The following is a 22307-nucleotide window of genomic DNA, read 5'->3' on the forward strand; positions in this document are numbered from 1 at the left end:
GCGGGTCTGGAGCCCCCCCTCCAAGCTGGACCAGGAGGTGCGTGTCCGGCCCAGGATGGGAGCCCCAGACCAGGGAGGGGCAGAGACTGCCCGAGGCCTGGGCCAGCCACTGGGCTAGGACTGGGTTCCTGCAGGAAGGATGAAGAATTGTCTTTAAGGATGATGACTCCGTGCAGAAAAGGCCCGTCAACTCATCTTCGCCTGACGCTGGGCCCACAGCACCTCTCAAACCCCACACCACTCTCACTGCCTAGCCTGTGTCCTACCTCTTCTCTGAGCTCTCTCCTCATTCTACTGTTCCCCAGGATAAGAACTTGGCCAGAAACAGACAGTATCCCCTTTCTGTCTGGTGACAGTGTTTCTCTCCCTACTGTTACCTGCGCTCAGGCCCATCCAACCATCATCATCCCCAGCCTGACGCACTTTCCCACCCTCTTCCTTCACCCTGGGGACCCTGTGCCTCTCCATCCTACCCACAACCTCTTTTGTCTTGGTTTCCTGGTCATGACGGCCTCCCTGCCCCCTCCCACCCCCACTCTCCCACCATCCTCCCAACCATCCCGGCACCCTCCTTCCTAATCTTGGGAGGCATCTCGTCTGGCTGAACTGGAGAATTCTGGGATCTAGGCCATACTCTTTAGCAGACAGCCCCATCCTGGGGAGGAGGAGCAGGACACAGCCTGAGGAAGAACTGGCGGGGAGGGGGTGATGGGAACAAGGTCAGGCCAGGAGGCCCCTGAGGACGGACTGTGGGGAGAGTGGGACTGAGGGGAAAGCAAAAGAACTAGAGCCAGGGCCAAAGGAAGAGGGGGGCCAGCGGGAGGTATTTGCGGGGGAGGTTCAGCAGCTGTCTTTCCTAAGACAGGGACACATGGGCCTGGTTATTCCTCTTGTCACATGTGGAGTGGTAGGAGATGGAAGAGGGAGAAAGACCGGGCAGGCAAAGAGGGCACTGGCACAGAGATAAGTGGGCTTAGCCATCGGAGCCACTGGGCCCCAACAGAGTGGTACCTGAGCACAGCTTAATCCAGCACAGGCACCCCCTCAGCTTGAAGGCCTCTCAAACTGTCCAAACTGCTTCCTGGTAACACTGACCCCTGACAGGCGACACCCACATTCCCACTTGCAAAGGGGGCATAAGACATGACCCCCAGAGGGTTATTGGCGAGAAAAGCAGGAAAGCAAGAGTCCTAGTAGATTTTAGCAGCAGGTGTGGTGTCCAGGGAAAAGAAATTTGGACAGCCAGGAATTGAGAGACCCACCATTCTAGAGCCAGACCTCCGTGCCTCTTCCTCAGGGACAAAAGTGTCCTGCCAGAATCCTCCTGGAAAAAACCTGTTTCCCTCCCATCTTCTCCCCCAACCAGGTCCCAGATTTCCCATCTCCTAGGGAAAGACAGATCCCCCGTTCAAATCCTCTGTGTGGTGTGCGTGGGTGGAGGATCCGGGGCTCCGCTAGTGAACCATGGTCCAGGCAGGGGCTCCAGGTCCTGCGCGGGTGGGAGGAGAAGGCGTCACTTCCGGGGGCCATTGCCAGTGTCTAGTGGCTCCCTGCTCTCTGATTGGGCAGAAGTGGCCCCGGGCAGGCTTGTGACCCCACTGCCCTGGAGGGGCTATGCCCCAGCGCCACCTGTTTTCCTACCCATCTGCTCCCCAGAGTGCCGCCTGCTCCGCACCTGGGTCCTGGAGCCCTTCTCCACCGGTGAGTGGCAAGCAAGATTTGGAGTTACGTGAGGGTAGGAAGGACAGGAAAGAGGAATTGGGCTCTCTGCTGGGGGAGGGGCAGGCAAACTGGAACCTGCAGGCACTGACCTTTGTCGAGAAGAGTGTAGCCTTCCCAGAATGGGAGGAGCAGGACAGAGCAGGGGTAGGGGGTGGGGTGCTGGGTTCTGAGGGACTGATCACAGACTTGGTGGAATACAGCACGGTCGCGGCTGGCCCTAAGGAAAGGGGACATGGTCCCAGGGAGAAAATAAGAAAGGAGGTGTTTTTTTGGACTTAGGGAACATAGCACCAAGCTGGACGCAGCCCCAATCCCCATTCTTACCCAGTCATTCCTAGTTAGCTCACAAGGTTCTGAATCCTGGGGCTGGGGAAGCTGGGCCAGGCAAGCCAAGGCACAAGGAGAGGGTAATGGGAGGAGGGCTCATGCATGTTGACAGACCTACAGGAAATCCCAATATTGAATCAGGTGCAGGCCTCTTTGCACAACTTGTGAAAGAAGGAGGAAGCCATGTGTGGGGTCCTGCAAAGGAACCGGAAGGGGTCTGCAGAGGGGGCAGGGAGGAAGGTGCAGGCTAGGAGACAGATATGGTTGGTGTCTAAGGCAAGGTAAGCCGTGCAAGGTGGGCATCATCTCACCCAGCCTGTGCTCGTTCCTGGGCAACTTGCTTCAGGAAGGAAGTTCCAGGACTGTTAGCCCATCTCCTCACCTTGGATAACCCAGTATTTCAGAACTTAGAATGCAAAGAAAAACTCCAAGAGGCTTTGTATGTTGGGGTAAATAGAAAAAGAATGAGAGGTTAATTTCTCCTACACCACCTTCTCAATCTTTTAATCACTGACCTCTAGTAGTTAAGTTTCATTTTTGCCCAATTTCCCTCCTCAACCCCACTCCCCAAGCTATCCCTGAGCACATTGTACATGTTTGCTAGCTCCTGGCCCTGTACCCCATTTCCAATCTCTTCTCCAGGCTTGTGCCACAATACTTCCCTTCTCTATCCCCATCCCAGATTTTCTCCAACCAAACAGGGTTGCTCAGACTTTGAGGCCAATTAGATGTGTGTGTATATATCCTGTCCTGCAGCTCTCGGCAGGGGGCAGGGGCACCAGAGCCACCTCAGACATCCTGAGGAACCCTGACAAAGAGGAGATGCCGTACGCTACCTTCACAAGATGATGTGGGAGCAGTCCGAGCTTTAGCAGTTCTAGGCTGGTCAGCATCTCACACCCTCCCAGCATCTGTTCCACCAGCCAGGCAGAATGTTTTCCTTCAAATTCAATAATGTTCATTATTCCTGTCACTTGCAGGATAGATTCTAGACCCTCCTCCTTGGCCCACCTGTGCCCCACCTGTGCCCCACCCCACTCTGCCCAGAAGTGCAAGAGCCCAAGCCGCCTCCATGGCCCCAGGACGGAGTCAGGGGAGAGGCCCCATACAGGGAGCCGCTCCAACCACACAGCCTGGCCAGAATGGAGCTGACTGGTAAGAAAACCCTCGAGAGACCTAGGGCCAAATCAGAACTCGGTAGAGGGGAAAGAGAAAGGAGATGTGCTGGGGTGCGGGGGCAGGGGGGACCTCAATCTCCCAGGAATAAGGCCTCTGAGAGGCAGATTCCGTGGATTTCAGGTCTGGGTCCTAAGTGGGAATTCCTGGACCACCACCCAACAATGATTTCTTCCTTATCCGCCCCTTTCAACCTCACCTCTCCTCATCTAAGAATTGCTCCTCGTGGTCATGCCTCTCCTAACTGCAAGACTAACACTGTCCAGCCCGGCTCCTCCTGCCTGTGACCCCCGACTCCTAAATAAACTGCTTCGTGACTCCCATGTCCTTCACAGCAGACTGGTGAGAATCCCCAAGCACTCTCCCCGCTATCCACCTAACTGGTGAGATACCCTGACTCCTATCACTTCCTCTCATGCCCTCCGATCACTACTCTTCTAATATTGTCTTCAGTAAGACCACCCCCCGCCTAATTACCACCCCTTCACAAGGATTATGGTTTACAATCAAACCCTCTCTTAAAAGCTCTAGTCTGGTTCTATTTCATGGAAGCCTGTCCTGGTAATTGGGCCACCATAACCCCCTCTATTTCAGCACCCTCTCCACCATCCCCCCACCAATCTTTTTCAACAGAGCCAGTGCCCAGACGTTAACCCTTTGTCCACACCCGTCCTGCTGCCTGCTGTGGACTTCAGCTTGGGAGAATGGAAAACCCAGACAGTAAGAAAGCCATCCTTTCCCTTGGTTTCCCGAATCCTGTCTTCATGTGTTTCCTACTGATTCCCATGGATTTTTCAAAATTCCTGAGCTCCCTAAAAAGATCTCACCTTCAGCTTGGCCACCCTAACCCAACATACATTCTACTGTGGGGATATCCTCTGGACAAGATGATGGCTTGTGGTCCACTACATAAAATAGAGTCAAAGTTGATCACCATGAAAAGCTGGATAGAAGTCTCTCATGGCCATGCTTTTGACCTATTTCTGTTCGGCCTTCTTAAGTTGGTGTGAAGAAGCAAGACTGATCTGTCATCCTCAGATGACACAAAACTGGGATGCACAGCTAAAATAACAAAAAACAGAATTAAGGTTCAAACTGCTAAAAGGCTAGGTCAAAAACAAGGTGAAATTTAACAGAGATGTATATAAAATTCTAGATGTGAAAAGTAATTGAATAAAATCCTATTCCAGCTTTCAGGCCACAGTGTCCCTACGTACCTCATATAAACTTCTAGCCCTAGTACTTACTATGAAAAGGACCTGGGAGGGTTGGATTGACCCCAAACTTAGCATTGTAACAACATTATTGAAGTAGCTACTTAAAAAGGTAGGGATCATAGGTGGCTTTAGATGTTTAACATCCACATTGTAGAAATATTCCTAAAAAACTCTATTATGAGTGGACTGCACTTAAACTACTGCACTGAGTACTAGCCATCCTCTTTTAGAAACATGCTAATTTACTCAGAGGGACCATAGTAAACTAGCATGTTTCCAAAAGGAGGAAAGCAACCTGAACAGTGAGAGGTCAGAAAATATGTTATGCAAGGAATGGTTTAAAAAAATAATAAAGCTTGTGTGATTAGCTTGGAGAAGAGTGTCAGTCTTGTGGTAGAGCATGAAGTGCTTCAGTCTGAGACACACTCAGGAAACCTACCAGGAGGGAGTGCTGCTTAGAAGGTCAGCTCCTCTACCCTCAAGATCCCTAGAATTCCCTTGCTTCCCTCAGGTCTTCTGGGGGATTGGGACAGGGAGGAAGTGTAATTGCTAGTGATCCCTTGTAGCTCTAGCTCTGCCATTTATCAGCAAGCCCCTTCCCTTCATCTTTATAATCTTTATGATGGTCTTATATCTACATTAATTTTTTTTAATCATATGATCCTGATTTTGTAGCAGAAAGAGTAGATTTGCAGCACTAGAACCAAGAAGTAAAAGCTATAATAGGGCAGATTTCAGCATAATGTAAGAAAAAAAAAAAAAAGAGCTTTTCTCACTGAAATTACATGCGAGACCAGGCTGCGTTACTGGACACTGGCGTTATTCAAGCAGAGGCTGATGACCAATTGTCGGGAGACTGAAGGAATTCCTGTACTGGGTGGGACCTAGGTCCTGTCCAATTCTCAGCTCCTATGATTCATTCTGCTGGCTACTCTTACAGGCTCCCCACCCGCTATTAGCATACCCTTTGAAGCTGTCCGTTTCTCTCTTCCATCTCTTTCCCAGGAACAGACCAAGGCACAGGACGTTCTGGGAGCCTCGACCCTTCTGCTGGAGGCAGTGATGGCAGCGCGGGGACAACTGGGACCCACTTGCCTCTCATCCCTACTGGTGCAGCTTTCTGGACAGGTCCGCCTCCTCCTTGGGGCCCTGCAGGGCCTCCTAGGAACCCAGGTAAGTCCCCAGTCAAGGGAACTATAGAAGCTGTCTTTCTTTTCTGACTCGGTCCCCTCAGAAGACCTGAGGGAAGAAAGGGGAATTTTAGAAATCTTGAGGGTGGAAGAGCTGACCTGCCAAGGAGTGCTCCCTCCAGCCACAAAGCCTGGGTTCTGGTACCTTATCTTTCCCACATAGACAGGGAGGCATGATATCTGGCCCAGGTCTCTGGCCTCAGGCCCATCCTCTGCCCTCAGCTTTCTGCGCAGGGCAGGACCACAGCTCACAAGGATCCCAGTGCCATCTTCCTGAGCTTCCAACGACTGCTCCGAGGAAAGGTGCGTTTCCTGCTGCTTGTAGTGGGACCCACCCTCTGTGCCAAGCGGGCCCCACCTACCACAGCTATCCCGGGGAACACCTCTCCATTTCTCATACTGAACAAGCTCCCAAACAGGACTTCTGGATTGTTGGAGACAAACTCCAGTGTCTCAGCCAGAACTACTGGCTCTGGACTTCTGAACAGGCTGCAGGGATTCAGAGCCAAGATTCCTGGTCTGCTGAACCAAACCTCCAGGTCCCTAGACCAAATCCCTGGACACCTGAACAGGACACATGGACCCCTGAGTGGAATTCACGGACTCTTTCCTGGACCCACACCCAGGGCCCTAAGAGCCCCGGATATTCCTCCGGAAACTTCAGACATGGACTCCCTGTCACCCTACCTCCAGCCTGGAGAGTCTCCTTCCCCAGCCCATCCTCCTCCTGGACAGTACACACTCTTCTCTCCTTCACCCACCTTGCCCATCCCCACGGTCCAGCTCCAACCCATGCTTCCTGACCCCTCTGCTATCACACCCAACTCTACCAGTCATCTTCTAGTTGCAGCCCACTCTCACTTCCGGAATCTGTCTCAGGAAGAGTAAGGTACTCCGGCACTGCCGACATCAGCATCGCCTCCCAAGTACAATCCCCTTACTCGGAGGAGAGGCCCTGGGAGACAACTGCAGCTATACAGGCATACCTCATTTTATTGTGCTTCATTTTATTATGCTTTACAGATACTGCATTTTTTACAAATTGAAGGTTTGTGGCAACCCTGTGTTGTCAGATGATGGTTAGCATTTTTTAGCAATAAAGTATTTTTGAATGAAGGTATGTACATTGCTTTTTTTTTTTAGACATAATACTATTACAGTTAATAGACTACAGTATCATGTAAACATAACTGGGAAACAAAAAAAAAAACCAAAAAATTTGTGTGACTCGCTTTATTGTGATATTCACTTTATTGTGGTGGTCTGGAACTGAACCTGCAATATCTCCGAGGTATGCCTTTACCAGATTTCCTGCTTTCACCTGAAACCCAAAGCCCTGGTGAAGGGAGACATGCAGGACAGAAAAAGTATAATTTTTTTACTACATGCCATAAAACTACAAAAGCTATTTTTTTTTAACTATTAATAATGTTCACCAGAGCAGTTAGTTATCTCTGGTCTATCTTCTGCACAAATTTATAACTTACTATTTCTCTGTATACTCTTTTTCATATGAGAATTCTGCAAACGCCTGGCCTGGCCTAGCTTCTGAACAGAGGTAGGGCTTATGACAAAAAAAAGCTTTGGTTTTCTGCTCAGAACTAAGGTTAGTCTCTTTACCCCCTTTATTATCATTCTTAATGGGGCTCTGATCTGCTTTTCTTAGGAGATCCTTACTCTTGAGAAATGAATGAGAAGTCTCTCAGAAAAGCAGTTCCTAAGCAATAGACAAAACTGAGACTGTATAAAGACAGAATAAAGGAGAGGACCCAAAAGCTACCTGCAAAGCGAGGGGAAGATGTTCTTCTCATGGGCAACAGATCCCCCCTCCCTGAGAAAAAGCTAACAGGAAGCTTTGGAGAGCCTTACAGGTAAGGCTGTGCAGACGGGTCAGTCAGACAAGATGAGACCTGGACGTGACAGCTGAGCAAACAGCCAGCACTTCAGCAGCTCAGCAGGAAGCTTCACCAGGCGTGGGTTCCTGCCTCCCTCCTGTGGAGGTCAGGGGGAAATGCAGGAAGTGGCTTGAGTCAGTCTCCTAGAGCTCACACAGCAGGAGGGACAAGCACAAGTCAAGTGCAAGTTGAAGGCTCATTTCCCAATTCCCAGAAGCGTATAGTATCTAAAAAGCAACCCTGTGTGACACCATAAACTCTGCCAGGGGATCTCTAGAAAAGAAGCCCAGGCTTATGGGGCTTTCTGAATAAATGCCACCATGGTGCTTGGGAAGGTTTATATTGCCCCAAGCACTCCACTGCAAGGTCAACACTACCTCCAGAGGTGTCTGTAGGAAAACTAATGGAAGCTTTTTCCTCTCCCACCTCAACTCCCCAAAGGACAGGAAAAGTTAGCATGTAGGTAGAGGAGCCAGAAACCTAGGGTTCCAAACACTACCACAAAACCCCAGGGTCATTAAAGGCATTCCAAAACAGTAGAATGAAAGCCAGTATGTCAAGAAACTTATGCATATTATCTTTTTTAACACTCACACATTTCTATAAGGTAGGTATTATCATCTCTGCTTTACGGATGAGGAAACAGGCTCAGAGAAGCCCGGCAAGTTCCCAATGGTTTCACAGCCTGTGAACAGGAAAAGAAACACCCTAGGATGACTTAGTCTGGAGCCCATACATTCCCCAGTGTGGTGCACTGTCCAGTATATCAGTCAGTGACTCTATTATTGGAAAAAATTTCCAAGTCCTTAGGGAGTACACATCGACAGTTAAAGAGTTCTGAGTAGAAAACCAAAGCTTTTGGTGGGGTGACCAATTTAGGCATCTCCAGGTGTCTCCCCCCACCACCCCATGGACAGAACGGTTGCCATGGAGAAAAAGTCAACAAATGCACCAAGCTCAGAAGTGCCGTCCAAATCTCGGATGGTGTCAGTTTCTCCGTGGGAGAAAATCAGTTCATCCACACTACAAATTCCAGCATGGAGTCAAGAGAATAGTAAGTGGAAATTTTAACTTACTGAAATATTAAAGTAGGTTAAATTTAATGATCAAATGAAACATTTTATGGCACCTGAAAGCCAGCACCCAGTACAAGAGATGCCAAAGGGACCAGAGACAAAGAATTAAGGGTTTTCAGACAGTCAGCTGAGAGACAAAGATGGCAAAACTGCAAGAAGTATGTAGCCAGAAAGTTCCAGGCATCCAGTACTGGCATTTGACTTACCCTAGGGCAAACGTAAATAACCCATGGGCTTCTCCAGTGGGAACTAACTTGCCTCTCCTGAGCATCTAACCCATTCCCAAATCATTCTATCGGGCTGATTCAGTCCCTTCTTCCCTTTACAGAAAAGACAAAAACCTGTTACAACAAGGACGCTCTTATCTCTATTCAACTGTACCCCACTTCTCTTTCTTCTGCCACCCCACGGCAGCTAGGACAGTCTGCTACACTACCCCGCAAACTATTAGCTACCCTGCAAACTGTTATCGGTAATTAGGTTCTCCCTTCTCCAACCTAAATCCATCCTTCTCCAACCCCTACAAAAAAATTTGACTGCACGGGAGAGGTTCTACGATTCTATAAAAATTCATCCCAACTCCCACTTCATCTCCTACTTCCCTCTCCCCTCACCCCTACCCCACAGTAAAGCAAAAGAAATACCTTTTCCTCCCCCCTACAGAGGCCATTCATTTTCAACCCATTTCCCTAAATACTATTTCTAACACCTCCTGTGAAGACCTGAAAATGATGGGGAAGGAAATACCCCAGGCATCCCAGCAGGAGGACCAACTCTCATGGCAAAAAAGGGAGATCAAAAGAGACAACTACTGGGCTTCCCTGGTGGCGCAGTGGTTGAGAGTCCCCCTGCCGATGCAGGGGACACGGGTTCGTGCCCGGTCTGGGAAGATCCCACATGCCGCGGAGCGGCTAGGCCCGTGAGCCATGGCCGCTGAGCCTGCGCGTCCGGAGCCTGTGCTCCACAACAGGAGAGGCCACAACAGTGAGAGGCCCGTGTACCGCAAAAATAAAAAGAGACAACTACTTAATACACACTTATGATCTTTCTGGATTGTTACCCTGAACTTCCCAGGGGAAATCAGAGTCCCATGTACTGTCTGAGACCTCAAATGCCAGGCTGAAGACGCAGCTCCAATGCTGGAGTCCTTGTAAGCATCGCCATTTCCTCAACTTTGTTCTTCCCCCACTGATAAATTAGTGACTGCAGTCAGACTGCTGTATTGTCCCAGGCACTGGCACTGAACTGCCAAACCTCATTGGTATTGCTGCCCTGTCTACTTCACTGGTCTGTGAGGCAGCTCCCTGTTCAGTGTCACTGGTAAAAACCACCACCACTTACCCTCCCTCCAGGTCACCACTAGAATGTAAAGCAGAGAGCTAACTCCTCCACCCGCTTCCACAACCACCAAATCGTTCTTCCTCTCCTCTTCAGAGTTGTGTCCTATGCATGTGTCGAAAAGCCTCATCTCAAAGCTTCCATAAAAATGACGAACATTTCCAGGCTATGCAAGCAACTCATTCAAGTCAACGTGATCTGACTTCCTGAGAAACTGAAAGTGTTAGAAGAACACGAGCAGAGCTCCTTGCCTATTCAGGATTCTATGCCAAATGGGTGGTGCCCTCAGGAGCCAAAAGCACAACACTCTCTCTCCCAGACAGAAAATCACATTGGAGGATAGATATTGGGGGTAGTCAGCCAGGAGACGGAGATAACCCTGAACCCCGATACCAAAAGGTTGGGACAGATCCTACATTGACATGTGACCATCTGGCTGTGGGCCAGAAACATAATATACCATAGGCAAACTGGAAAAAATGATTTTAAAATAAATGGAAAAAACTTTGCTAAAAAAGAGGGGAAAAGAGTCTGAAAAAGTAAACTTTAATTAAAAAAATCATATACATAAAACAACTTCTGATTCATTTTAAGCTCTCCCACTGGGTCTTTTGCAGGCAAGTCAGTTTCCCATTGAGTCCAGACCTCCTAAAGATGCACCCACAGTGGACAGAGAGCCAGCCCCTCCTGAACAGGTGAACAACAGCAACTGCTACTCGGGCTTGAACGAACGTCCATGACGTGCGTGAGTAAGCAGCAAGGCTGGCTCCCTGGGTGGTTCAGAAGGCCAGTTTCTTCATCAGCAGATAAACTCTGGAATCCACTTCAAATCCATGCAGATTGTTGGCATCACCCTGCAGCCTCATGAGCAGGCCCCCATAGGACACGTAGGCAGAGCTGAAACAGAAGACCCAGTCCCATGAGTCTGAGCTCCATAGCAACTGTTACTCAGCAGCTCTCCAACCCAACCTAAGAACAAAAAGGCATCCTTCTAGAGTATTGTCATCAGGAACCAAACTGTTCTTTATATCGGCAAAAGTGGAAAATACCCCATGCCCAGAATAAAGGAAATGGTCAAATCAATTAAGATATATCCATTTACTGGAATGTTATATAGCTATTAAAATGTTTAGGAATAGCTTAAAATGGACATGGGGAAACATGTTTTACATAACATTAAGCAAAAAGAACAGAACAAAACATTGTAATAAACAACATGAGCTCAAAGAAAAAAGTACAGAGGAAAAAAAAACCCTAGAACATTCAAGAATGTTTATGTAAAAGATTCCCTCTGGTTATAGAATTATAGGTGACTTTTTTCCTTCTTCACGTTACTTCTCTGCTTTTCAAATTTCTTACAAAGGGCACATGTTGTTTTAATAAGATTTTAAAGAAAAGAAAAAAATAGTTGGGCAGAGAAACCAAAGAACTAGGGATTGGATTGCAGAGTAGCAAAACATACACATACACACACACAGACACACACACACACACAGACACACACACACACACACATACACACACACACACACACAAACAAAAAGGCCTAGCAGTTTAATCACTTATGCTGCATTTAGTTCTTGGAGAAGTAACCTTCCTTGGCATTTCACACAGCTAGATTACCAGTTTCTCATTTGGACCACCAGGCCCTGAGGTCCTGACAGAGGGCAAAGTGAGCAATCTACATTTCAGACTGAAAATTGTTCCCAAAACAGTTTCTTTCCGGGTCCCACCTAGGTCTGAGGTGCTTGGGGAAAGAAACCCAGGAAGCCTGAGCATGGTCCAAATTTTCAGAGCATAGTCCAAATTCTCACAAAAGGGAGGGGGCGAGGGCTCTCACAAGGCCGTGGAACTTACAGGCGTGTTGCTGCTTCAGTAGAAGTTTCATCTCCCTCAATCCTGTACACTTTCCCATACATTACATACTCAAATTGGTCAGCCCTGTGGAACAACAGTGGCAGTTATTCTTAAATGTAGTTAACAACAATAAGAGGTCCTTTAAAAATGGTAACTGGTAACTAAGTGCCAGCATCATAACAACAGGCACTTTCCAAACATAATGTCATTTAGTCCTCAGAGTAACCCTGTGAGCTGGGTATGACCATCGATATTTTACTGATGAGAAAACTAAGGTTGAAAGAGGTTAAGGTTGGACTTCCCTGGTGGTGCAGTGGTTAAGGATCCCCCACCAATGCAAGGGACACGGGTTCTATCCCTGGTCCAGGAAGATCCCACATGCTGCGGAGCAACAAAGCCCCATGCGCCACAACTACTGAGCCTGCGCTCTAGGGCCCACATGCTGCAACTACTGAGCCCCCACTCCCTGCAACTAGAGAAAGCCCAGGTGCAGCAACAAAGACCCAACGCAGCCAATAAGAAAAAAGAAAAAAAGAAAGAGGTTAAGGTTATTCAACAAATAAGTGGTAGAGCTGAGATGTGAACTGAGTGGGGCTCGAAAGCCTCTGCCTCACACCAAACTCCCTCCCAAGACACAAGGCCCACAAAGCCTAGGTCATTCAGTGGTCATTTCCTCTGCCATCAAAAAGCTACAACTCACACTGTAATCACTGCTTTGGATAAACACCTGAATGTCTGAATTCTTAAGTGCAGCAGTTTCCTTAAGGTTACATAGATTCTGCTGATAATCATTTATTTTATGAATTAAGTAAGGTCTTTCTATACCACTTATCGACTTAGTCCTCAGGCATATTTCAAGTACTCCCTGCTCCACTCCCTCACCTGGAAGGCCTATCATCTGTAGGGTTGTATTCACCATCATCCAGAGTACCATCTTCATACAAAGTACTGGCTATGACCAACCGGAACTTGTCACCTGAAAAATAACAGCAGCATCAGAGGGTGAAGAACAGCGGAAATGGCAAAAAGCCTCCTGCTGTTGTTTATGTTCAATACTTACCCAAGTCTACAGGGTAAATCTGAATGTTTACATCTAATATGAGGTCCATCTTGAAAGATTCACTCTCACAATGCAGTCGAGACACTGGAAGGAAACAGGGAAAGAGTGGCAGAGGTCATTGCCTGGCCCAAGGCAGACCCTACAGCGCAGGGCAGACTCCTACTTTGTGGGGGCTGGATGCAATAGAATACTCAATCTAACCCAACCTGTATCCACTGGCCTCTCGTAGACGTGCAGGCTCAGTCAGACTCACATATGCAGGGACTTCCCTGGTGGCGCAGTGGTTAAGAATCCGCCTGCCAATGCAGGGGACACGGGTTCGAGCCCTGGTCTGGGAAGATCCCACATGCCACAGAGCAACTAAGCCCGTGCACCACAACTACCGAGCCTGTGCTCTAGAGCCCATGAGCTACAACTACTGAGCCGACATGCCACAACTACTGAGCCCTCGCGCCTAGAGCCCGTGCTCCGCAACAAGAGAAGCCACCACAATGAGAAGCCTGCGTGCAGCAACGAAGACCCAACGCAGCCAAAAATAAATCAAAAAAAGAACCACATATGCAAGAAGGAAAGGGGACACAACTTATGGTAAGCGGATAGAATCCCCAGAAAAAAATCAAAGATCCTCTGGCAACAAATAATATCCAGGTTCTAGGCCTACCTAGGTGGTTAAGAAACCACCTGATTTGGGGCAAGTTATTCATTCATCCAAAGGTTTTATCTTTCTGTGCCAGGTCCTCTGCTAAGGGGATTATCAACTTGTGTAAGAACTGGGTTTTGTCCCAAAAAACATCCCAGTCTCTAGGCAAAAGAAGAGACACCAAAGACAATTATTGATCAATGACATAATAAAGAGTTGTACACTAACCAGTCAACTCTATCTCCGAGAGGATTTCACAAAGAGCTAAAGACTCTGAGGGCGAAGGGCTCTGGAGGTCGGATTATTCGCTGTACAGCCTTGCGTGGGTTGCTTTGTCTCTCAGAGCAAAATGGGTAAGACACCACCTACCTCATGCAGGCTCTTGAAAGGAATACGTAAGATAAAGTGTGTGTAAGGTGCACAGTACAGCGCCTAGCACAGAGTGGGTAGCGATTAGAAAGATGCCCGGAGAAAAGGCCATCCAGGCACTGGGCACAGCTTGTGTGAAGCCAGGGAGAGCCCGGAGTCTCCGTTTCCTCATCTGTAAAAATGTTTCCTGAGAAAGGTCCCTACGCCAAGACCTGCCGGTAGGGGTAGGCTACGTGAAATGGGTGGACGAGAGGCCCAGGGGCGTGTCCCCGAGGAGATTAGCCCCTTCCCCCAAACAGCCCCTCCAAATCTTACTTACCTCGGTCAAACTTTTTGCCCTCCGGGTCAATGTCTTTTACATCAAAAATATCCTCAAACAGGATGCCCGCCATGGTGAGGGGGCCACGAAAATAGTGGAGGGGCTGAGCGCCCGACCACGACGACTAGGGGTACGCGAACCCCGTCGCGTGGAGGTAAAGAGGAGAAAGGAAAAGGCAGCGCTTCAAGAGCGGCGGCTAAGAAATAGAATAACGCATGCGCACGGACAAAAGGGAATGCGGCCACTTCCGCCACCTAGCTCTCGGGGCTTCTTAACTTCCGCCCCGAACGATTCTTTCCGAGAGGCTGCAGTATTAAGGGCGGGTCTCAGGTCCAAATAACTCCGCCCCGGGCGGCAACACGATAGGTCCCACCTCCGGCCGAGGCGGCGTCTTGTCCGGCTCTCTCCAGTGGCTCTCCTGCGCCCTCTTCAGAAGCCAGGTCAGGAAGACTGGAATGCTTGGGGGCCTACCCAAGCCAGGGACCTTGATCCTTGGCCCAGAGAAGCCCGGCCCGTACCCTACCGTGCCCGTCCGCCTGACCGCCGAGGGCACAGTCCGTGCGAAAGGCGAGCGGAGAAGAACCCCGCCCCCAGGGCGCTGGCCCGGCAGGTCTCAGGACCCAGCCCCTGCAGCTGGCAACCAGGCCGGCCCGGGCCGGCCCGGGCCGTCTCGGCCCATATGGCTGTCACCTGAGCCGGGTCCGTCCAGTTTGGGAATTTGCCATGATGTCACCATGGGAAAGAGGAAAGCCTGCATCGTCCCCACCCCTACTCTCTTCCCTTACACCGCCCCTTCAGCAGGCATTAACACCCACCCACTGCCCTCCTTGAGCACTGCCCCTTAAGCTCGGTTCTGCCCTTTCCCCCCCCCCCCGCCACGACCCTCTCCTGGACAAGCTCTCCTATGTGCTCCTTCATCCTGACACAATCCTCTCCTACGGATACCACCTCTTCCTTTACATTGCCCCTTCCTCTAGGGTGCCGGCTCTCACACTTCCCCCTTCCTGGACACTGCTCCCTCCTCCTGGGAACCCCCGCTGCTCCCACGTGCCCCTTCACCCTGGTGCTGCCTCCTCCGGCACACTGCCTGTTTCCTGGACACTGGCCCTTCCCCCTCACACTATCTCTGACACTGCCCATCCACCTGTGCTCACCCCACCCACTGCTCTATCCTTCTTCGGACCCTTACAGAGAACGCAGAGCGCAGAGCGCCAGCAGGCCGTTCCCCCTTGGCGGCTAGACGTGAGCAGCTACTCGGATTTCTCCTTGGGCCCTGCCAGGGAGAAGCGACCTCTGTCCCCCCACGCCCGACTCCCAGGCACCTAGACCTCCCTTCCCTCTGGTCTCACCCCTTCCCGTTCCCTCTCCACCTCCACCCCCGCACAAGCCGAAGGCCAAGTTGCTCCAAGTGCACCTACCCTCGGGGAGCCGCGAAGAAGGCAAAGAGAAAGGAAGGGGATGAGAGAGACCGAGGGTCCCAGTTCCAAGCACTCCCCTTCTGGGCCTAGCGTCCCCCGCCGAGTCCCCCCAGCTTTGTTTCTCACCCCCGACGGAGTGGAGGGGCCCTGCCAGGCCGGTCTGAGCCCTTGGCCCCAGCGAAGAAGCAAGAGAGGACGCCGCTCCTGAGGGATTGGGCCTGAAAGTCTGACTTAGACGGCTCGGCAGCCCCCGGCCCCAGGCCCTACAGAGCCCCGGCGAGTCCCGCCCCTCCCGGCCGGGCGCGGAGAGCCACAGACCCCGCCCGGCCCCTCCACGTGCCAGTGGACCCGCCCCCGCCCTGGCCCGGGCGCCGCTCTCAACCACCCGCCTCGGCAGAGACTGGGTCCGGGCTCACGCGTTCCAGGCGCCCCCTGCCGCCCCTCCCGAGCCAGGGAGGCGGCCCCAACGCGGACCCCGGCCGCGTTGGGCCGGCTCCCTTAGATGGGCCGGCGGGCGGAGCAGCACGGTGGGCACCGCCCTCGGCCCGCCCGCCGAGGCGGGGACGAGAGCGGGAGGTTGCGCCAGCGGCGCCGGCCTGGGGCCCGCCGCACTCTGCACTCGGCCGCCCAGGCTACGGGGACAGGACGGGTGTGGGCGCGGGCTCTGCGGGCCGGGAGGCGAGTCCGGGCCAGAGCCCGAGCCGCGGCGGGAGGCCAGAGGGCTGTGAGCGGAGATGGCGGCGGCGGCGGGGGCGGCGGCGGCGGAGGAAGGGATGGAGCCACGGGCGCTGCAGTACGAGCAGACCCTGGTAAGTGAAGCCAGCAGAGCCCTGAGGAGTGTGCTCCCGGACCGCTGCTCCTGGTTACCCGTGGAAGCGCGAGGACGGGGACGGGGGCGGGGGGGGGCTACCCTAAGCCCGCCCCAGCCCTCTGAGCTGGGGAAACTGAGGCTCGAGGGCCTGAGAGCCTGGAGTACTAAAGGGTGGAACGCTGCATGCAGGTTTCTGGCTGAGGCTGGGGGCCTGCAGACGACAAGGACTTCAGGTGCCTGTTCCAGGTGTCCTTCCCTTTACTCCCCCCACCAACGTTTTCTTTGCTCCTCCCCACTGCCACTTGGGTCCAAGTCTCAGCACCCTACTACCCCTTCCCAGCACCACTCACATGCTTGAACTTTCTCTTTCTGCACTGAGTCTCCACCATCTGAGACATTCCTTCTGTCTCCACTATGGGCATGGCACTGCTAGGAAGATGATCAGACCCAAACCCAGCTCTGGCCCTTACCCCTGGGAGCTGGCAATCCAGCACTAGCAGGAACCCCTCAGTGGATTCTCTGGAAAAATGTGGCCTGCCACCCTGGGGCACAGGAGCCTTACGGGAGGATGGGTCAAGCAGGAATTGGGACCTTTGCTCATCTGACCCTGGGTGTCCAGCCACCCCCACCCCAGGGCTGTCCCTCAGTGTCATTAAAAGCAGGGGTCCTGGGGATCTGCGCCGACTTACAGCCACCACTGCAACTTAGTGTTTGAGAAACCTTTTGCTTCTGCTTGTGTCACTGAGGTGGGTGACCCAAACTCTAGGGAAGGGAGTGGGCCTTGTAACTCTTTTTTATCAGCGTGGGCCGGAATTTGCCCAGTAAGGAGTCAGGGAAGGAACTTCTCCAGGAGAAGGGGGCCCAGGCTGTATCTGAGGCTAAGAGGTGGCCAGTTACAAGAAAGAGTGACTGGATGAAACACGATGACAGGGAGAGGTGGCAAAGGTGAGGGTGGAGCGAGGGTAGGGGGTAAGCCTCTGCACAGGGTGGGATGTGTCTGTCAATCTGCGTGGGACGCTGGTCCTAGCAAGCCAGGCACCAGCTACCTCTCCATCTCCTTCACCCAGTCTCTATCTCTGGAATGAGTTCTCAGGGTCAAGCGCTCTCCCTGGCACTCTCTGCTCCAGCCTCTCCCTCTTGTCCTTCCGATCCCTTTGTCTTTCTGTCACTCACTCACCTCCCCCTCCTGCGCTGTCTGCCTCTTTATTACTCTACTCTCTCTCTTTTCTCCTCCCTTCTTCCCCTCTGGTTTCCTTCTCTCTCTTCTCTGCCCTTTCCCCTGGACTCTCTTTTCCCCCTCTTTCTCCTCCCACTGGTTCCCTCTCGTCCCTTTCCTGCGCTCGAGCTCTCTCTCTCCCTCTCTCCCTCTCTCTCTCTCTCTTTCCCTCCCTCCACCCCCCCCCCAGCCCCAACAGGAGCCCTTTGTGTCCCGAAGCTCTGCGGGTGGCAGCCGGAATCTACTCCTCCCTGCCCCCCAACACACACCCAGCTTGGCAGGTCTAGCCACTGCTCAGCCACTCTCGGATCCCATCACCCCAGCATTCACGGTCACACTCCAGCCATCAGCTTCTGCTATCCCCCAACCCACCACTGGTCTCAGGGCAGCTCCAGAATGGGGCTGAGGCCACCAAGCACTCTCTCCCCATCCAGAGAGGCTTTCCACTCCCAGCTGGGCTGGCAGGCTGGTGGGGGGTGGGTGTAGAGAATGGGGACAAGGGGATTAGGGTGGGTGGGAGGGTGCAGCTGAGGCGGTTCCAAGCCAGAGGCCCAGCAGGAACGTGATAAGGATTGGGGCCCCGCCTGTTCCTAGGCCAACACAGCTGCCCCCGGTTCCATGAGGCCCTTATTGTTACCCATATGCCCTTGACCATCCCCTATTCTCTGACCTTCCCTCCTCCCACTTGCAGACTGCCGTAGGTTTTTCCATCTTTTCCTCCTCTGGGGCCTTCCCTCCCACTCCTCCTCAGTGCTCCGTGCCTCCCCAGGCTTGTGAGAAGGGGACCGATTACTCTGCCACCCCCAGAGCTGTGTCCCTGTACCGTGGCTGTGCCCATCACTCCAGCCAGGACAGCCCCCACGATCTGCAGTGTGCATTGTTCCCACACCCCAAGCCCAAGTGGGAAGTGTGGGTTCAAGAAGGGGTATATAATGTGGGGACTGGGAGAAGGGGAGTTGAGGCCCCAGGAGCCCTCCCCCCATCCCCACTCGGCCCATGTCTGCTGACCCCCATCTTCCCTGTTTCTCAGATGTATGGCCGGTATACTCAGGACCTTGGGGCCTTTGCCAAAGAGGAAGCTGCTCGGATCCGTCTGGGAGGGCCCGAGCCCTGGAGGGGTCCACCTTCCCCTCGGGCTGCCCCAGAGCTTCTGGAATACGGACAGAGCCGTTGCACCCGATGCCGTAGTGAGACCTGGGTTGGGACAGGGGACTTGGCTGTGCTGTGCTGAGGGGGTCCGAGACCATTAGAGCTGCCTGTGGGGGGCGGGGGGACAGGGGTAGGAGCACTTTGGTGCCAGCCTCCCCTTCTTCCCTTCCCTGCTCCCAGTCTGTACTGTACACTGCCATAAGTTCCTAGTGTCCAGGGTTGGTGAAGACTGGATCTTCCTGGTCCTGTTGGGGCTCCTCATGGCACTGGTCAGCTGGGCCATGGACTATGCCATCGCTGCCTGCCTGCAGGGTGAGGACAGGGGCTGGTGGGGAAGGGCTAGGGAGAACCAACCTGCCTCCTTTATGCCACACTTGTCCATTGACCACTTCCCCTGGCCAGCCTGAGTGCCCCATCTTCAGGCATAATCACTGCCACTCCCATAGGCCACAACTTGTTGCCACGCCTATCCAACTGACCCTCTTACCTATAGTGATCTTTGTCTCCGTGCATGCCCTCTAGCCCCCTCCCTACCCCTTGTGCCTGTGCTCTGTGTGATATTCCCTGGGACACCTTGTCACACCAGTATGTCCAGTGGCCAGGAGGGGACTGGGTGTGCGCTTCGGAGCTCCAATGGCACATCCTCTCCCCACAGCTCAGCAGTGGATGTCCCGGGGCTTGAACACTAACCTCTTACTCCAGTATCTGGCCTGGGTCACCTACCCCGTCGTCCTCATCACTTTCTCTGCTGGATTCACACAGATCCTGGCTCCTCAGGCTGTCGGTACAATAGAAGAGAAAGAGAGGGCGGAGAAGGGACCTCCTGAAACCGGCACATCAAATGACTGTCCTGGGATTGTGCCTTTCCAGGGTCCGGCATCCCCGAGATGAAGACCATCTTGCGGGGAGTGGTGCTCAAGGAATACCTCACCCTCAAGACCTTCGTAGCTAAGGTTATTGGGCTGACCTGTGCCCTCGGCAGTGGGATGCCCCTCGGCAAAGAGGTAAGTGCAGGTTGGGGAATAAAGGAGTCCATCAAGTGGAGGAAGAAGCCAGGCCAAGGTCAGGGTGTGCCCCTTCCCCACTCACCACCTGCCCCCACCTCCCAGGGCCCTTTTGTGCATATCGCAAGCATGTGTGCTGCTCTCCTCAGCAAGTTCCTCTCCCTGTTTGGGGGCATCTATGAGGTAAGGGGGACCTTGGGAGAAGGCAGAGGGGAGGGATGGGCTGCTGAGCCCGCACTAACGCCGACTCCCCTTTCCACCGCTCTCGCCAGAACGAATCCCGGAACACAGAGATGCTGGCCGCCGCCTGTGCCGTGGGAGTGGGCTGCTGCTTTGCGGCACCCATTGGAGGTGGGCAGTCAGGTCAGCCCCAGCCCTGCCCTTGGGTCTGAGACGATAGGCCAGGCCCAGGCCTCAAGGGGCGCTCTCCTTGCCCACACCCCGCCCCCGCAGGTGTGCTCTTCAGCATCGAGGTCACCTCTACCTTCTTCGCTGTGCGGAACTACTGGCGGGGCTTCTTTGCCGCCACCTTCAGTGCCTTCATCTTCCGGGTCTTGGCAGTCTGGAACCGTGATGAAGGTGGGGGGACCTGGGGCATGAGAGGAGCCCTGAAATGGCTCAGGTGGGGACCTCCGAGGCTACAGCCACCTCCCTCTGCTACTCTGCTTCCCTTCAGAGACCATTACGGCTCTCTTCAAAACCCGGTTCCGGCTTGACTTCCCCTTCGACCTCCAGGAGCTGCCGGCCTTTGCTGTCATTGGGTGAGGAGCCGAGGGAGCTGAGGCGGGTCAGAGAGGAGGAGGTAAGAGAGGGGAGACCTCCTTTCACCCAGGTGCTTGTTCCCTCTCCAGTATTGCAAGTGGCTTCGGGGGAGCGCTCTTTGTCTACCTGAACCGGAAGATTGTCCAGGTGATGAGGAAGCAGAAGACCATCAACCGTTTCCTCATGAAGAAGTGAGTTGATTCTGGGGCACTTTGGGTTGTGTGAGGGTCGTGGCCTGGGGGAAGGGGGGTGACAGGTGAGATGGTAGGTAGTGGCCCAGTCAAAAACAGGCACTCAGTGGTGTTTTCCAGACTGAACGTTTTGACTTTTATTTGAATTACCTGAAAATTGGCACTTTTGGATTTTTAGTCAGTGGCAGAGGGCATTTTGGATCAAAGGCTAAGGCTTCCTGTAGGCTCTTGGCCTGGCCCAGATAGCAATGATCCCTGGAGAATGTTTGGGTCTTAGTTCTTCCCTCATGGAGCACAGCTCTCTCAGTTGTGACCCTGAGGATTGGGAGTGGGGAGACCTGAGACATGACTTCTGTTGGGACTGACGTCCTTCAGGGAAGGGGCAACCAACTGAACCTGCTGCCTTTGGCACCTTCGGTCAACTTCATGAGTGACCCCGGCTTCCCCCAACAGCGACCTTCACTCTTTTTTTTTTTTTTAACCTCTTTATTGGAGTATATGTTGTGTGACCTTCCCTGTTAAGTCACCTCGGAGAAACAGACAGAGGCAGAAGAAAATTGAGCGTGAGGGGAGGCGTCACGGCTTAGAGGTGTCCAAAGAGGGCTGGGGGGATGAATTTTCTGCTGGTGCTACCCACTTAGGGAGTCAGGAGCCAACAGAAAGGCATTTGGGTTCATTATAACCCTGGATGGCCATCACCCTCAGAGACGTCGTATCATGGATGGCAAAGGGGGCCTTCTTTCAGAACTGTGTGCTTTTATGTAAGAGCCAAGGCCCTGCTGTGACCTCAGCCCTGAGGTATGTGAGGGCACCCAAGCCTATCACCAGTCTGTAGTAAGTATTTGATGCTATGAAATCTACATCTCTAGACGCCTGCTCTTCCCGGCTCTGGTGACCCTGCTCATCTCTACTCTGACCTTCCCCCCTGGCTTTGGACAGTTCATGGCTGGACAGGTAACCCCAGGCAGAACAGGAACTTGTACTTTCTCTTGGGATGCATCCCTTCTAAAGCCAACAGTCCCTGCTCTCCTGTGGGCCCCTTTCCTTCATCCTGTCTGTCCCCCAGCCTGAGGCACCCTGTTCACCTACAGCTCTCACAGAAAGAGACCCTGGTCACCCTGTTTGACAACCGGACATGGGTCCGCCAGGGCCTGATGGAGGAGCTTGAGCCACCCGGAACCTCACAGGCCTGGAACCCACCACGCGCCAACGTTTTCCTCACCCTGGTCATCTTCATTCTCATGAAGGTGGGGCTCCTTACATATGTATGGCCAACATAAGCTTACTAGGTGCGGGGCACTGTTCTAAGCGCTTTCCGTATGTTAACTCCTTTAAGCCTCACCACAGTGCTGTGAGAAAGGTACTATCAGTACCCCTGTTTAAAGATGGGAAGTCGAGGCACAAAGAGGCTAAGTAACTGGCCCAAAGTCACACAGCTAGATGGCAGGGTGAGGATTTGAACCCAAGCCACCTGGTGCCTGAGTCCTCCTTTCCTTCACCTCTGGGGGATTCCAAGATAGCTGGGAAGTTTGTGCCTGACTGATAAGCAAGGTAGGCTTCTGGGGTGGAG

General features: G+C 52.7%; 3 protein-coding genes across 10 annotated transcripts in view; 2 read left to right on the forward strand and 1 right to left on the reverse strand.

Annotated features, from left to right (window-relative positions):
• Nucleotides 1–11003, forward strand: THPO (thrombopoietin). 5 transcript variants are annotated; one of them, XM_030861924.2, is made up of 7 exons: nt 1–1701; nt 2806–2934; nt 3030–3204; nt 3440–3567; nt 3859–3945; nt 5448–5615; nt 5855–6656. In XM_030861924.2, exons 3-7 carry the CDS (start codon nt 3192–3194, stop codon nt 6518–6520), a joined length of 1062 nt encoding a protein of 353 aa, XP_030717784.1. In that variant the 5' UTR covers nt 1–1701; nt 2806–2934; nt 3030–3191; the 3' UTR covers nt 6521–6656. The 5 variants fall into 5 exon arrangements, with proteins under 5 accessions (XP_030717784.1, XP_030717800.1, XP_069901571.1 ...); XM_030861940.2 differs by having other exon boundaries at nt 1–2934; nt 5855–5935; nt 6052–6583; XM_070045470.1 differs by lacking the exon at nt 5855–6656 and adding an exon at nt 10559–11003 and having other exon boundaries at nt 1–2934.
• POLR2H (RNA polymerase II, I and III subunit H) lies at nt 10466–16084 on the reverse strand. 2 transcript variants are annotated; one of them, XM_060298331.2, is made up of 5 exons: nt 15605–16084; nt 12859–12942; nt 12681–12774; nt 11799–11882; nt 10466–10838 (listed from the first exon to the last, which is right to left on the reverse strand). In XM_060298331.2, the coding sequence occupies exons 2-5, from the start codon at nt 12905–12907 to the stop codon at nt 10721–10723; spliced, it is 345 nt and encodes a 114-aa protein (XP_060154314.1). In that variant the 5' UTR covers nt 12908–12942; nt 15605–16084; the 3' UTR covers nt 10466–10720. The 2 variants fall into 2 exon arrangements, with proteins under 2 accessions (XP_060154314.1, XP_030717859.1); XM_030861999.3 differs by lacking the exon at nt 15605–16084 and adding an exon at nt 14187–14971.
• Nucleotides 15983–22307, forward strand: part of CLCN2 (chloride voltage-gated channel 2) — a 14438-nt gene continuing 8113 nt past the window's right edge. Inside the window, exons 1-12 of one of the 3 annotated variants that reach the window (XR_009563744.1) lie at nt 15983–16413; nt 18662–18818; nt 18961–19092; nt 19436–19564; nt 19651–19784; nt 19890–19967; nt 20057–20147; nt 20238–20363; nt 20461–20545; nt 20636–20737; nt 21607–21691; nt 21829–21984. Coding sequence is in view for 2 of the 3 variants with exons in the window: in XM_060298329.1 (XP_060154312.1) it covers nt 16339–16413; nt 18662–18818; nt 18961–19092; nt 19436–19564; nt 19651–19784; nt 19890–19967; nt 20057–20147; nt 20238–20363; nt 20461–20545; nt 20636–20737; nt 21607–21691; nt 21829–21984 (1350 nt within the window). In the remaining variant the exon portion in view is untranslated. The remainder of the gene's footprint in view (nt 16414–18661; nt 18819–18960; nt 19093–19435; nt 19565–19650; nt 19785–19889; nt 19968–20056; nt 20148–20237; nt 20364–20460; nt 20546–20635; nt 20738–21606; nt 21692–21828; nt 21985–22307) is intronic. The other 2 variants (XM_060298329.1, XM_030861810.2) reach the window with 2 other exon arrangements.

Source organism: Globicephala melas, chromosome 4 (assembly GCF_963455315.2).
Source record: "Globicephala melas chromosome 4, mGloMel1.2, whole genome shotgun sequence".
Classification (NCBI taxonomy): domain Eukaryota; kingdom Metazoa; phylum Chordata; class Mammalia; order Artiodactyla; family Delphinidae; genus Globicephala; species Globicephala melas.